This window comes from Panthera pardus, unplaced genomic scaffold (assembly GCF_024362965.1).
Source record: "Panthera pardus isolate Hobbes unplaced genomic scaffold, ASM2436296v1 HiC_scaffold_16, whole genome shotgun sequence".
Taxonomy (NCBI): Eukaryota; Metazoa; Chordata; class Mammalia; order Carnivora; family Felidae; genus Panthera; species Panthera pardus.
In genome coordinates, this window is record NW_026526721.1 from 150,746,473 (window position 1) to 150,762,781 (window position 16,309).

General features: G+C 40.6%; 1 protein-coding gene across 1 annotated transcript in view; it reads left to right on the top strand.

Moving 5' to 3' along the window:
- SCN11A (sodium voltage-gated channel alpha subunit 11) overlaps positions 1–16,309 on the top strand; it is an 85,501-nt gene that overhangs the window by 37,914 nt on the left and 31,278 nt on the right. The window contains exons 14-17 of the mRNA XM_053903973.1: positions 654–1,022; positions 3,172–3,603; positions 13,638–13,751; positions 14,483–14,597. Of these exons, the coding sequence (XP_053759948.1) occupies positions 654–1,022; positions 3,172–3,603; positions 13,638–13,751; positions 14,483–14,597 (1,030 nt within the window). The remainder of the gene's footprint in view (positions 1–653; positions 1,023–3,171; positions 3,604–13,637; positions 13,752–14,482; positions 14,598–16,309) is intronic.

A 16,309-nucleotide genomic window follows, 5' to 3' on the forward strand; every position in this document is an offset into this window, starting at 1 on the left:
CAGAACAAAATATTTCTTTTTTTAAATTTATTTAAATTCTAGTTAGTTAACATAGAGTGTATATTGGTTTCAGGAGTAGAATTTAGTGATTCATCACTTGCATATATCCCAGTGCCCATCCCAACAAGTGCCCTCCTTAAAACCCATCACCCATCTAGCCTATCCCCCTACCCACTTCCCCTCCAGCAACCCTTAGTTTGTTCTCTGTAGAATATTTCCATTTTTATTTTTTTTAACTTTTTAAATGTTTATTTATTTTTGAGAGAGAGACAGCGTGAGCAGGGGAGGGCAGAGGGAGAGGGAGACACAGAATCCGAAGCGGGCTCCAGGCTCTGAGCTGTCAGCACAGAGCCTGACGCGGGGCTCCAACCAACAAACCGTGAGATCATGACCTGAGCCGAAGTCGGACACTTAACTGACTGAGCCACCCAGGCGCCCCAAATATTTCCATTTTTAAAACAAAAAGTAAATATGGGTGTTAGCGTAGGACAAGGAGTTGATGACTATGTTTAGGATGGATTTGGCTTTGAAAAGATTTTTGATAATCATAAATGCTGTGCTTTGGGAACGTGTCATTTACTACATAGCTGAGCAGATGGCATTTGTCTTTAACAGGCTTTTCTTCCACTTTTGTTTATTGTCTGTTTCTACAGCTAAGGGTTTTCAAGCTAGCCAAATCCTGGCCGACTTTAAACACACTGATAAAGATAATTGGTCACTCCGTCGGAGCCCTGGGAAACCTGACCGTGGTCCTGGCCATTGTGGTCTTCATTTTCTCAGTTGTTGGCATGCAGCTTTTTGGCTCTAAATTCAATTCTGTAAGGAATAACACCAAATCCTGTGGCCCTACAGTCCCATGTTTACGACGCTGGCACATGGGGGACTTCTACCGTTCCTTTCTGGTGGTATTCCGCATCCTCTGTGGGGAATGGATCGAAAACATGTGGGAATGTATGCAAGAAACTAGTAAACCACTGTGCGTCGTCGTCTTTCTGTTGATCATGGTGATAGGAAAACTCGTGGTGAGTGTCTTATATCTTTTTTTTTTTTTTAATATATGGACTGAACGGATGCATTACCTTCTTTTGCAATGCTTCGCTAGTGATTATTACTCTACATATAAAATTATGCATGTAATGTTATATGATATTAAAATATGCATTTGAATTTGACTTGAGGAAATTATTATAAGCATGAAACAAAACCTCCTTGTCACACAGTGCTCATGTTGACGGATGCCTCAATATCTATTCTACTACAGGCGATTATTCTAAGATAATTGTATTCTCTTTGTCCATGAATGGCTGAGGTAGGGATGTGTGACTTAATTTGGGCAATAAGATGTAAAGGGATATCTAGTAAGGAAGATTTCTTGGTCTTAAAAAAAAAAAAAAGGGATGAGCTAAAAAAAAAAAATGGTCCTTTTACTTTCCCTGGGCCTTTTTATTAAAGACTGATTCATCTCAGAGCTGCAAACATTATCCAAGCAGGAGAAGAGCCAGCCTAACACAAAGTTGTTAGGAAGGTAGAGGGAAAAGGTGGAACGAACCTATCTTCGTGTTCCCCATGTTTTATTTTTTTATTTTATTTTATTTTTTGAGAGAGAGGGAGAGAGAGAGAGAGAGAGAACACGCACATGTGTGCAAGCAGGGGAGGGACAGAGTGGGAGAAAGAGAGAATCCCAAGCTTGGGACGGGGCTTGATCTCACAACTGTGAGATCGTGACCTGAGCTGAAATCAACAGTCAGACGCTTAACCAACTGAGCCACCCAGACACCCCATCCCCTTGTTTTATTTTCAAGTGTCTTGTGTTACATTTTCTCGTTGTGTAAGTTACCTTGAGTCTATTGCCTGCAGCCGGAAACATAGACACTATTAGCTAATTGGGTACCCAGTAAAGATATGAAGAGACAAGAGACACACAGGACATCTGACCACAAGGTCTTGAGAATCAAGTTGGGGCTATCGTGCAAATATAATGAACCATCCGCATGAACACCATTGCTTCATCCTATGCACGAGATCAGCGTTGTTAGAAAGACAGTAAGTGATACAAAAGTTTCGGAACAGGGTATCACCAATGGGAGTGGGAACGGAGTGTTAACAAAGGATGTGTGGAAGATACAGTACTTGAGAAGGGTACTCAAGAGGCAAGGAGGTGGCGCCTGGGCGGCTCAGTCGGTTGCGTGTCCAACTTCAGCTCAGGTCATGATCTCACGGTTTGTGATTTCAGGCCCCACGTCACTCTCACTGCTGTCAGCCCAGAGAGTGCTTCGGGTCCTCTGTCCCCCTCTCTCTCTGCCCCTCCCCTGCTTACACTCTCTCTCTCTCTCCAAAAAAAAAAAATTATAAAAAAAAAAGAGGCAAGGTGGACTTAGCAAAGAGAGGAAAGCTTGAGCAAAGATCCACAGGTGGGAATTCTTACGGTGAAGCTGAGGGAGAGTGATGAGACCCATTCGAGCTCATGAGATACGCCTCCCCGAAGGCAGTCTATTTTTGAGTGGGTGACAGCCACAAAGGCGCTTGAGGAGGTAAAGATGATGAATGGGAGGGTGTGTAAGTGTCAGCAAAAAAACCCCGAGAAGGAAGCTGATGAGATGATCTGAATTTAAATTGATCCAAGCTTCAACAGAAGAGTCGCAGATTCGCAGATTCGATTCCAACCCCTCCGGCTCAGTCCCAACACTTTGCTGTGGTTCAGGCAACAGGACCTAAAAAGCCTGCCCAAAGCACATCCTCTCTCAAACTGTACCAACAGGAGAGGACTCCACGGCAGTATGAGACAGCAGACCCATATCCCTGTGGGCAATTCCAGGAAAACCAAGGTCAGGATTCGACGGATCCCCAAGGAATATACATGGCCACACAGCTCTGCTTTACCGTGGCCAGGGTTTACAACATCTGTTGCTTGTATGTAGACAAGGCAGACTTGGGCTGTTTGCACCATTTCCCTTCCGTTTTTCTTTTACCTTGCTCTCTTCCTCAATTTTTCTCCTCTTATTCATTTTATAGGTAAACTTTTTTATAGGTAAATACCAGAAGGACGTAGAACTCTCATTTGAGTTAGTTTTGGGTCTTGGGGGGAGAAGTTGCTCCGGAAACCTACTGTATCTTCCCATCTGCTAAACTTCCTATTCCCCTTGTGTCTCCCCTCCCCTCGCCCCGCCCCAGGTACTCAACCTCTTCATTGCCTTGCTGCTCAATTCCTTCAGTAATGAGGAGAGGGATGGAAGCTTGGTTGGAGAGGCCAAAAAAACCAAAGTCCAGTTAGCCCTGGATCGGTTCCACCGGGCTTTTTGCTTTGTAATCCATACTCTTGTGCGTTTTTGTCACACGTGGTGCAGGAGGCAAACGTTACCGCAGCAAAAAGAGGTGTCGGGAGGCCCTCCTGCCAAAAGCAAAGACATCATTCCACTGGTCGCAGGGGTGAAAAGGGGCTCGGAGACCTGGGAGGAGTTCGGTGTAGTCACGTCTGCACCAAAGACCTTGAGTGTAGACCATGACCGGACTTGGTTGGCCCCACTTGCAGAGGAAGAGGATGATTTTGAATCTTCTGGCAAAATCAATGCACAGTGCGTTGCACCACCTGAGGCTGGAAAACAGGTACGAAGCTTCATACGTAGACGTAGAGGTCACATGAAGGTAGAGCTGCCATGGGGCACTGGTGGCCCGCCCTGTTCTGAGCACCACGCGGTATTTGCGTGCACATCCTAGTGCCGGTTCGAATCGTGCTCCCGCACGTACGGAGGCGGAGAGATGGCAGAGGAGTCCAGAGGGGAGCGAGATCAGAGTGGGCCAGGGTGACAGGGGAATCAAGTGGCTGTGGTTGAGCCCTAAAAGAAGCGTAACGTTTGGATTAGCTGAAAGGTGGGAAGTGAACCGAACAGCACAGAAAAGGAGACGGTGGTGAGAACAAACGCAGTCTCTGAAGGGACCAGTAGGCGAGGAGTGGTGGGAGATGAGGCGGTCAGGGAGTGGCAGGGAGCTGAGCGCCCTAAATAAACAACTACAGGCTTCATTCTGGATGCAGCTGGGCTGTCTCAATATTCCTGAGTTTTCCACAGTGGTTGTACCATATTGCATTCCCATTAGCAATCACTGTAATCATTCTGACGGGTTTGTGGTGGCATCTCATTGTGGTTTCAAGTCTCATGTCACTGATAAATAATGATATTGCGTAATATATCTTCATTGGTAAAGTATCTATTGTCCATCTTTATTTCTTATTATTGAGTTGTAAGCGTCTATTACATATTTGGGTACAAGTCCTTTGATAGGTATAACACTGCACATATTTTCTAACTGCCTGTGGTTCATCTTTTATTTTCTTCCCGGTATCTTTCAGTGAGCAGAGATTTTTAATTTTGGTGAAGTATCACTGATCAATATTATTCCTATGGTTCGTGGGTTTTCATTCCATTCTAAGAAATCTTTGTATAACCCAAAACTGGACATATTTTCCCATATGTTTTCTTTGAGAACTTTACAGGTTTAACTCTCAGGTTCGGGTCTATGATCCATTTCAACTTAATTCTCGTGTATGATAGGAGTTGAGTCATTTTTTCCTGTATATATGAGTGATTATAGTACCGTATTTTGAAAAGACTGTTCTTATCCCACTGAATCAACTTGGTATCTTTGTCAAAGATCAAATTGGCTCTATCTGTTAATATTTTTATGTTATTGTAAATGTAATTTTTAAAATTTTAGTTTCTGAATGTTCGGTATTAGTACATGGATATAAATAGGCTTTTGTGTTTTGACTTTGTATCTATCCTGCAGTGTTGGTAAACTGACTTATTCATTCCAATAGCTTTTTTGTAGTTTCCTTAGGATTTTCTAGGCATATAAGTATTTCATCTGTAAATAAAAACTTCTTTTTTTTATGTGGGCTTTTTTTTTTCTTGCCTTATTCCATTGGTTAGAACCTTTGGTATAATGTTGAATAGGAATCATGGGAATGTATTCCTTGCCTTGCTCCTGGTCTTAGGTAGAAACATAAAGTCTTTTCCCATTAAGTAAGATCTTAGGAGAGGAAGTTCCCTTCATTCCATTTGCCAGGAGGTTTTATTTTTCTTTTAAATTATGAATGTATATCGATTTTTCTGAAATACTTTTCCCATATTTATTGGGATAATCATTTTTAACATTTATTTTGGATGCTAAATCACTTAGGCATTCCTTGGATTATCCCTATTTGAGCATGGTATGTTATTATCCTCTTATGCATATTTGCATCCAACTGGCTAGTATTTTGTTAAAGATTTTGCATCCCTAGGTTTTTCCCTTATAATGTGTCAGCCTGGTTTTGGTATCAGGTTAACATGGGCCTTCTTATAATATGATTACCACCGTAGTATTAGCTAACACCTCCATCATGTCACATAATTATTTCTTTATTGTGGTAAGAATATTTAAGGTTTACTCTCTTAGCAACTTTCAAGTATATACCATAGTATTATTAATTATAATCACAACACTGTACATCATATCCTTATTCATCTTCTAACTGAAAGTTTGTATTTTCGGACCAACAGCTACCCACTCCCCCTACCCTCCACCCCCCAGCCCCTGTTAACTACCATTCTGTTCTCTGTCTCTGCAAATCTGGCTTTTTTAGATTTCACACGTAAGTGATACCATGCTGTATTTGTCTTTCTCTGACTTGTTTCACTTGAGCATGATGTCCTGGGGTCCATCCAAATATTATCGGTTATAATTGAGGCTAGAACATTGTGTGTATTGTTTCAAATATTCTGTTCTTTTCTCTCTTCTCCTTCTGGTATTCCCATTACATGTATGTTTTACCTATGTAGGTGCCCCACAGGTCTTAAGGATTCTGTTCCTTTTTTTCCCCGTATTTTTTTCTCTTTGTCTTTCAGGTTTGGAGATGTTTACTGAGATAGCCTCAAGCTCAGAGATTCTTTCCTCAGCTGTATCCAGTCTACTAATAGGCCCATCAGTGACATTCTTTATTTCTCTTACAATGTGTTAGATCTCTAGCATTTTTTAAATCCTTTCTGAGAATTTTCATCTCTCTTGCTCAATTTGCCTGTGTGTTCTTGCATGCTGTCTACTCTGTCCATTAGAGCCCTGAGTATTTTAATCATAGCTGTTTTAAACTCCTGGTCTGACAATTCCAACAACACTGCCATATTGAGACTGGTTCTGATGCTTGCCTGTCTCTTCAACCTATATTTTTTGCCTTTTAGTATGCCTTCTATTTGTTCTTCAGAATCAGACATGATGTGCTGGGTAGATGGAAATGCTCTAAATGGGCCTTTATCAATGTGTTGGTGAGGTTTGAGGGGAATGAAGAAGCTCTGTGGTCCTATGATTAGGTCTCAGTCTTTTAGTGAGCCTGTGCTTCTGGACCGTGAACAGTGCTCCTCAGTGTGGCTAGCGTGAGCTAGAGTCGGGTATTTCCCACCCCCGGGTCAGTTAGGTCCTGATAAAACCCCAGCAGGTTAGGCTCTGGTTAGTTTCTCTTGAGGGAAGGGCTTGTTAAGAATAGAATTCTCTAGCATGTTTCAAAATGGTTCCTTTTACTCTCCCCCTGCTGGAAGCAAGTGTGGATTTTTCTCCTATATTTACTGTGAGAACCTGGTAGAGCTCTAAGAGTTAAAACTCACAAACGTGTGGGGGCCTCTGTTGACTGGGTCCCCTAGGACTTTTATCTCTTAGACTTGTCCACACTGAGCCTCCAGCAGTTTGTCAATTACAGTTTAAGTTTCCCTCCTCGGGGACTGATTCCCACGGAGGATTTTGCTCCTGGGCTTCCGCTTTGGTAAATTGTGATTCTCTGTATTATCCTGTCTTTCTCTCCAATTTGGGGGACAATAATTTGCCCTGGACTTATTTCTCTTATGGCTCTAAGAAGAGTTATTGGTTTTCCAGTTTGTTTAGCTTTTCACACGTTAGGATGGAGTGGAGACTTCCAGGCCTTCTTACATGTCAGACCAGAAACTGGAAGAGAGAGAGAGAGACAAAGCATAAACAGGGGAGGAGCAGAGGGAGAGGGAGACACAGAATCTGAAGCAGGCTCCAGGCTCTGAGCTTTCAGCACAGAGCCCGATGTGGGGCTCAGACTCACAAACCCTGAGATCATGACCTGAGCGGAAGTCACTTAACCTACTGAGCCACACAGGCGCCCCTCTGTGAGAAGTTTTTAAATTACAAATTAAATCTGTTTACTTTGTTATAGGAATTACAGGGCTATTCTGATGTTCTGTTTCTTCTTGTGGCTGTTTTGGTAGTTTTTGTATTTCTAGGAATATGTCCTTTTTTTGAAGTTATCTGATTTGTTAACATATAGTTAATCATAATATTTCCTTGGAATCCTTTTGGTTTCTATAAGGTTGATAGCAATGTCCCCTTTTGTTCCTGATTTTAGCAATTTGATCTTTCATTTTCTCTTGGTCAGTCTTACTAAAGTTTTGTCAATTTTGTTGATCTTTTAAAATAATCAACTTTTGATTTTGTTGATTATATCTATTATTTTCTGAATCTCTGTATGCTTATTTATGCTTGTTTTGAGTTAGTTTTCTCTTCCTCTCCCAGTGCCTTCAGGTGGAAGGTTAGGTTATTGATTTGAGATGTTTTTTAATTGTAGGTATTTACTGTATGCTTATTTATGCTTGTTTTGAGTTAGTTTTCTCTTCCTCTCCCAGTGCCTTCAGGTGGAAGGTTAGGTTATTGATTTGAGATGGTTTTTAATTGTAGGTATTTATAGCTATAAATTTCCCTCTAAGTGCTACTTTAGCTGCATGCATCCAACAAATTTTGGCATATAATATTTTTATTTCCATTTATCTTAAAGTCTTTTATACTTTAAGCCTTAAAGTCTAATATCTTTTGTGATGTTTTCATTTGACTACAAGTCAAATTGGTTGTTTAGGAATGTTTTGTTTAATTTCCACATAGTTGTGATTTTTCAAGTGTCTTTTTGTTCTTCCAATTTTATTTCATTATGATCAGAGAACACAGTCTGTACAATTTCAATACATTTAAATTTATTGAGGCTTGTTTTATGGCCTAGCATATTGTCTATCCTGGAAGTGTTCTGTGTGCATGGGAGAAGAATGTATATTCTGCTGTTTGGAGTTGAGGGTTCCACAGGTGTCTTTTCAGTATAATGGATAGGTCATGTTGTTCAAGTCTTCTATTTCTATCTTCTACTTAGTTGTTATATTCATTTTTGAAAATGGGTTATTGAAGTCTCCAACTATTATTATTGAAGTGTCTATTTCTCCCTTCAATTTTGTCAGTTTTTGCCTCATATATTTTGTGGCTCTTCTGTTAGGTGCATACATGTTTATAAATGTTATATCTTTCTGATACAGTGATTTGTCGTCATTATAAAATGTCCCTCTTTATCTCTAGTAAGTTTTTTTGTTTCAAAGTCTGTTTTGTATGATTTTAATATAGTTATTACAGCTTTATTCTGGCTTCTGCTTGTATGATAGCTTTTTCCATTCTTTTACTTTCAAACCGTTTGTATCTTTGAATCTAAAATGTCTCTTCTGTAGACAGTACATAATTGGATCTTGTTTTCTTATCCAGTCTAACATTTTCTACCTTTTTTATTAGATTGTTTGACCCATTCACATTTAATATTATTATTATTATTCATATTTAATATTATTATTGATCTAGTTTATCTACTAATATTTTACTTTTTGTTTTTATAAGTTCCATGTGTTTTTATTCCTCTTTTCCTCCTTTATTGCCTTATTTCGCATTATTTAAGTATTTTCTAATATAACATCTTAATTCCTTTAACGACTTTCACATCATTTTTTGAGTTACTTCCTTATTGATCGCTCTAGGAGCTGCCACATACATCTAACTTCTTCAGAATTGATGTCTGATAAGTTAACTTAGTTCTAATGAGATACAGAAACATGACTCATGTGTAGCTCTGTTCCCTCTCCCACATTTTTGTACTATTTTTATGATACATATTGCATTCATATATGTTAAAAACACAACAATACATTTTTATCGTTGTTTTATATAATTATATGTTTACTAGTGAAGCTGAGAAAAGAAGGAAAACAAGTATCTATTTATAGAGTTTATTAATTTTCTCATTTATCATTTCTAGCTCTCTTCATTTGTTTCTGTGAATGTGAGTTACCTTCAGGTGTCATACCCTTACTACAATAAAACTTTACTCCTGGTTGCCTCTTTGGTATTATTATTATCACATATATTTTATTTTTATATGTTACATGTCCAAAAATACATTAATTTTAAACTGTTTCAGACGATTTCTTTTGAAATCAGAAGGGAAGAAAAGAAATACGCATTTTCCTCATCTTTTATAATTACAGACTTACCTTTACCTCCGCTCTTTGCTCTCTTGTGTGTACTTTTACTATCATTTAGGATCACTTACTTTCAGCCTGAAAGATCTTTTTCAGCATTTTTTTGTAAGGTGGGTCAGCTCGCCAAGAATTTCCTTTTTGTTAATCTGGGAATGTCTTTATTTCACCTTCATTTTTGAAAGATAGTTTTGCTGGATAATAAAATCTTGGTTCACATTTGCTTTTTAATTTCAGCACTCGCGGCATATCATTCCACTGCTTTCTAGTCTCCATTGTTTCTAATAAGAAGTCAGCTGTTAATTTTGTTGGAATCCCATGGTACATGATGAATGGCTTCTTTCTTGTTATTTTCAATATTTCCTCTGTCCTTGGCTTTCAGCATTTTTACTATGGTATATCTATGTTTGGATCCCTTTGCGTTTATCCTATTTTGAGTTTTCTGAGCTTCTTAAAGGTGTCGATTAATATTTTTGGTCAAAATTGGGAAGTCTTCAGCCATTATTCTGCTCCTTTTTCTCTCTCCTTTCTTTGTAGTTGGTGTGCTTAATAGTGTCCTAAATTCCTCTGAGTTTCCTTTAGGTTTTCTCTCTTCTTTCTTTCCTGTGCTCTTTGGATTGCACAATCTGTACTGATCCCTCTTCAAGGCCACTGATTCTTTCTTCTGCCAGTTCAGATGCGCTGTTGCTCAACTTAGTGAGTTTTTCATTTCCGTTATTACACATTTCAACTCTAGAATTTTTATTGGTTTTTAAAAAATATTTTTTTTAAGGTTTATTCATTTTTGAGAGACAGAGAGAGACAGAGCATGAGCAGGGAAGGGGCAGAGAGAGAGGGAGACCCAGAATCTGAAGCAGGCTCCAGGCTCTGAGCTGTCAGCACAGAGCCCGATGTGGGGCTCGACCTCACAAACCATGAGATCATGACCTGAGCTGAAGTTGGACGCTCAACCAACTGAGCCACCCAGGCGCCCCGAATTTTTATTGTTTTTTAAATAACTTTTCTCACTTCATTGATAATCTATATTTGATTATACATTGTTATCATAGCATCCCTTATTTATTAAATATTGTTAAAAATTCTTTGAACATATTTATACTCGCTGCTTTGTATTCTTTATTAACTCTGGCATCCAGGCCCTCTCACAGGCAGTATATGTTGTCTGCTTTCTTCCTATGTATGGGTCATACTTTCCTGGGTTTTTTCCCATGTTTTATAATTTCTGTTTAAAACTGGACATTTTAATATATTGTAGCGGACCTGGAACTTATTCCCTTTTCTCCTCTCTACGGATTCTTTGGTGACTTGGTTAGACTATTCTAGTGAAGTCTATTCCCTCCTTTCCCTACCTCCCGTCACCACACACACACACAAATGTGAAGTCTTTGGTGCCACTTTGGAGGGCACACCCTTGGGTTTGCTGGCCGTCACTGCAGGATGACAGTTATTTTAGTAGGTCTCTCTTTGACTATCTCTTTCCATGATCTCTCTGTTACTCTGTCTGCCATATATGGTGTCACACCCAGATTTTAGGCTCAACTAACTGCTGGCTTAATTGCTCTATTGTTTTTGACGATACCACAGGGCATTGATTGCTCCACAGTCTGATCTAATTAAATTCAGGTAGGGTTTACTTATTAGGCCAGTCTTGGAGATTTTTTCTGACCCCAGGGAGATTCTTCTCCTCCTCTTCCTCCTCCTCCTCCTCCTCCTCCTCCTTCTCCTTCTTCTTCTTCTTTAAAAAAATATTTATTTATTTATTTATTTATTTATTTTTTAATTTATTGGAGGCATGCAAGCCGGGGAGGGGCAGAGAGAAGGGGACAGAGGATCCAAAGTGGGATCTGCGCTGACAGACTGACAGCAGTGAGCCCAGTGTGGGGCTCAAACTCACAAACTGCGAGATCATGACCTGAGCCGAGGTCAGATGTTCAACTGACTGAGCCACTCGGGTCCCTCCCCTCCGCCCCCAACCCAGGGAGAGTCTTCTCAGTTGTCTCTTTCCTCGGTTCTCTGTGGTGAACTTGCTGACCTGTGGTTTAGTTTGTTGCTGTTTTTTTAATTTATTTATTTATTTTTAAGATTTACATCCAAATCAGTTAGAGTTTGTTGCTTTTCATGAAGAGCTACCAGTCTCTTCTTCCTTGCTTACCATCAAAATCTCCGTTGTTTTCAAGAATACCCTTAGGCTTGGACTCCCTCACATTGTGTCAGATAAAGTCGGTTCTTTTGTGGAGAGCTTCAAAGTTCTCGTTTCTTCTGGAATGCCTCCTACCATAGACAAAAGCCCTTAGCTACTAATACAAGTGCTTGGAGGGGCAGTAGTCTCACATCTTCTCAGCTTCCCTCTTGTCAAAAGAGGGAAGCTCTTCCCTCCAAACTAGCTGGCGTAAGGCTTATCAGGATTCCAGTATTCTCAAGCTGGGGAGCCTGGCATAGTCTCTGTCCTAGGAGACTGGTTTGAAAAAGAGAGCCCAAATCCTTGGCCGCATTCACCAGGAACGTGGCCTCGTCAACTCCGCATTGGAGAGGATAAGGAAAGCTAGTGATCTCCACCTCCTGATAAGATACATCTCACTTCCTTGGGGGCTGAGGGTAGAGGGAACCTCATCTTCCTCGCAGCCGCCTCAAGTAAGGCTTCCATCAAACTGAGCTGGAAGGTGAGAGGGAGAGGGGACATCATGGCTCGATTGCCATGGACTCCTGCTGCTGTCACTGAATTCTGAAGATTTTTTTGAATAAGTGTTTCTTCCTTGGCTGTATGCCCTGAGGACAATTTCCAGAGACTCTAAGTGATTTCTTAAAAATATTTTTCCCCACTGAGGCTCATTTCTCTGGAGAACACGTCCACGGAGCTCCTTACATTGCCATTCAGGAAGTGAAACTCTGTATACTTTTGATTAAATCCTAAACTTACTCATTTTGATGACCCTTCCAGATTATTATATGATTTCGGGTTTTTTCTCAGGTAAATCCACCTCCTAGTAGTTAATTTACAGGGCTACTGATTTGTTTGTCTCCTCCTGTATTTCGGAGCCTTCGTTTAAAATTTCATCTTTAGTGAGAGGATCTGTCACTCCCTCTGCAGTCTAAGTTCTGTGATGTCTTTAATAGATACTTCTGGGGCAAGCAGCGCAGAACCAAGTCTTAAATTGCCAACTTGAGCTTCCTGTCTAATAGTGACACTAGGCGTATTTCAGATCCAGTGGGTACCTTTACTCAGGCCTTATTGCTCCCTTCCTCATATGGGGCACTTTTAGTTATCATTCTCTGCTACACACTTTAATTTTTTTTTAATGTTTATTTATGACTGAGAGACAGAGAGAGACAGAGCATGAGCATTGGAGTGGAAGAGAGAGGAGGAGACGCAGAATCTGAAGCAGGCTCCAGGCTCCGAGCCGTCAGCACGGAGCCCGACGCGGGGCTCGAACTCACAAACCATGAGATCATGTCCTGAGCCGAAGTCAGACACCCAACCGACTTAACCCCCCCAGGCGCCCCTCTCTGCTACACACTTTAAATTGTTACTACTTCGTATTTCTGTTCTGTGTCTGGTCCATAGATACATTTACCTGTGTTTCGTGTGTGTGTGTGTGTGTGTGTGTGTGTGTGTGTAATGTGTCCATGCATGTGTTCGAACGGGAGAAGTGTTCTTAAATTATGACCTTAGAGTGTCAGAGCCACAGGAATATTTACATACACCGTGACATCCTTCTTGATTATACCTGCAGGTGTAATCACATATACCTGCATGACTTTGTACATCTTTCTTGAATTTACCCACAGGTTGTCACACAAAATTCACTTTTTATTTTTCTGTAGTAATACATCTTCATTTGTCTCTTTATGCCCTTTTCTATTTCACTAAGCCAATCCTCCGTACCCCAAAGAATAAAAAAAATTATTTTCCAAATTATTCTTCTAACATTTTCTACTCATCTATTTTTATATTAGTACATCAAATCATTATGGATTTTATTTTTACTGCATTCTGTATTATATTATTTTTTTTCAGGGATAATTATACCAGTACCACTTTTTAAATAATTTATTATTTAGTCATTCCCTTCTGAATTATTTGGTGAATTTTGTACCAAAACCATATAGTTTTGCTTAAATGACTTTTGGGTAAGTTTCATTACCTGTTTCCTATGGTAGCTTTCCCAGAATTATTTTGTGTGGAGTTTCTCCAGGAGAGTTTTAAAAAGTGAAAAGAAAAGGAGTAAAACGTCATAATTCAAAGTTGTTTTATCTCAAGTGAGCTGTCCAGGAGAAATATTAATTGTACTTAATTGGCCTCCTCTGTGTCAGGCCTATGAACTCCCTCAGGAGACCAAGACGTCTACCAGCCCAGGAGCTCAAAGTGTGGAAATCGATGTGTTCTCTGAAGGTGACATTTATCTGTCAGCACAGAACCCCCGAAAGGTAATTTTCCCAGGGTGCTCCCAAGAGGAACCTGTGGCTTATCCATACACATTCTCCAAGACAGTCACTATGGCTATCAAGACTAATGCGGAACCAATTGCCAGAGTCCGATCTTAAGCAAAGGTGTAGGCCAGGGTTTCTTAACCTCTCCACTAAGACATTTGGGGCACGATAATTCCTCATGGTGGTAGGTTCTTCTGTCTACTGTAGGATGCTTGGCAACATTCGTGGCATCTACCCACTAGATGCAAATAGTATCCCCCAGTTGTGAAATCAAAAGTGTCTCTAGACATTGTCAAAATGTATCCTGGAAGACAAAAATCAATGAGAGCCACTAACATAGGCCTACTCTTCTAGGGATTGAGAGAGCTGAAAATTAGTCTCAGTAAAGTAGCCTTCACCTCATCACCCAGCTTCCCTATTTGGAGTTAGGTAGTGTATCAGAGGTATGATTTGTAGAGGGGGGAATGTTGAGACACTGTATCTTCATATACCTTGTCTTTTTTCAGCCAAGGGAGAGTAGTTAGGAAATTCTCTCCTAATGTCAGGGCTACTCAGAGCACTTTTTAAAAACACCCAATGAGAGGGACACTTTCTAGAAACCCCTATACCTGGAATCTTTGTCTAGCTAGCTTTATTCCTAAAATGTCACACACTAAGGTATTAGGTGCTACCATGGTGAGAGACAGTCTTGGTAAATGATTCCCTTTTTCCTTTGTTCTCATGTGCAGAAGTCTGATACTACCAGTGTTTTCTCAGAATGTAGCACCATTGATCCACAGGATCCTTTTGCAAGGATACCGGAAATGGTTCCCAAAAAAGAACCAGAGAGATGTTTTCCCAAAGGTAAGTGGCAGTATTCCTGCATCCAGTTCGCAGAACATTTGGAGGAAATTCTGTTATTCTTGGAAGCTCTGTAGATGCCTTCTTTCTACTTCTACTGGAGACAAAAGTGAAGAGAGGGCATCTATCAATTCTTGGGGCCATTATCATATCCAGGCAAAGGAGATTTCAGGAAATTCTTGATTTAGGTGGGCTCAACTTATATAACCTAACCACTAGGGTAGAAACTCTAGAAAACTTTCCTAGACAGCCCACTGGGCCAATATGTCTTCCACTTTCTCTGACCCCCAGTACATCCATTGTCAGGACGTAGACGAGGTGGTAGAAAAGGGAACCTGACCAGGGTTGAATGGAGCCCTGCCATCCCTCAAGATTTTTCTCTGAAAGAAAGATAGCATTGTAGTTAGGACCTTTGGCTCTGGAGCCAGACTGCCTGAGCTTAATTTTGGCCTCTCCACTTACTAGCTGTGTGACTTAATTTACTTAGCCACTCTGTGCCTCATTTATAAGATGGCTATAATACTAGTATCTACTGCAAAGGGTTATTGTTAGTATTAAGTGAGTGAATGTAAATCACCTAGAAGAGTATCTGGCACATAATAAGCAATCAGTAAATGCAGTCTCTCTTGATTCCTTGAGTAGTTACAGTGGTTCGTTCCTATGTGCCTTTATTATTTCCTATATTCATGTGGGGAATTTATTTGTGTCTGTCTCTCTTGTGAGGTCCTTAAAAACATAGGCAGTGACTTAATATTGTATCTCTAGGGTGAGAATGGAATCTTTCCTAGATTATGGGCTCAACATAGATAGATGATAGATAGATAGATAGATAGATAGATAGATAGATAGATAGATGATAGAGACTTAAGTGAATGAATGAATGAATCTAAAAATTAAAAATTTCTCCATAAGTTTGACACTAGACCGGTCTCAGACAAGACACCAAGAATGGTTTCAAACATATTCCAGGTGATTTGACAGCCCCCCAACTTCCCACGGGGTCAGAAGTCAGGCTAGGAATAGATCACTGTTCTCCTGACTTACATTTGGACTGGTCTTTGAGGTATGCACAGGTTGTCAACAGTGGAGTTGGAGAAGAAAGGTTGGTTTCAAGAAGGGAGGGGTGGCATAAAAGAAGAAATAACCTTTCAGGGAGATTGACCTATTGGTGTTCTAAACAATGGAGGATGGCAGGGGCAGACTGAGGAGACCTCACGGTTGCTTAGGAAGATGATGAGGAAGGGAGTGGAATGTTGTGATCACTGTGAAATTAGCATCCACAGGACTTGGAGGATGGGCAGAGGAGACAAGGGGAGAAGGATGACGTGATTCATGCCGAGGGCTCGTGTGTGTTGAATTCAAATGTCCAGCTATGTGTAAGCACCTCGACAGTGGATCAGATTCTCCCCTGTGTGGTTTGGGTGGTTCACAGAGCCTGTGCCCCTCCTTACCTCATTCCCTTCAGTCCTTAGGACACAGCTTACTATTGCCAAAAGAAATTGCAGTATAACAAACAGCCATGCAGCCCCAGTGGCACACAAGAGTGAACATGCATCTACATGATTCCGCTCATCTAGGCTCGGTATCTCTGCTGATTTTGGCTGGCTTTATTCGTATGAGTGGTAATGACTGGGAGCTGTCCAACCTAGCCTGGGCTTACCTGGGCCACTTGGTTCTGTACCACATGTCCATCCTCCTTCTCCTGAAACCAGTGG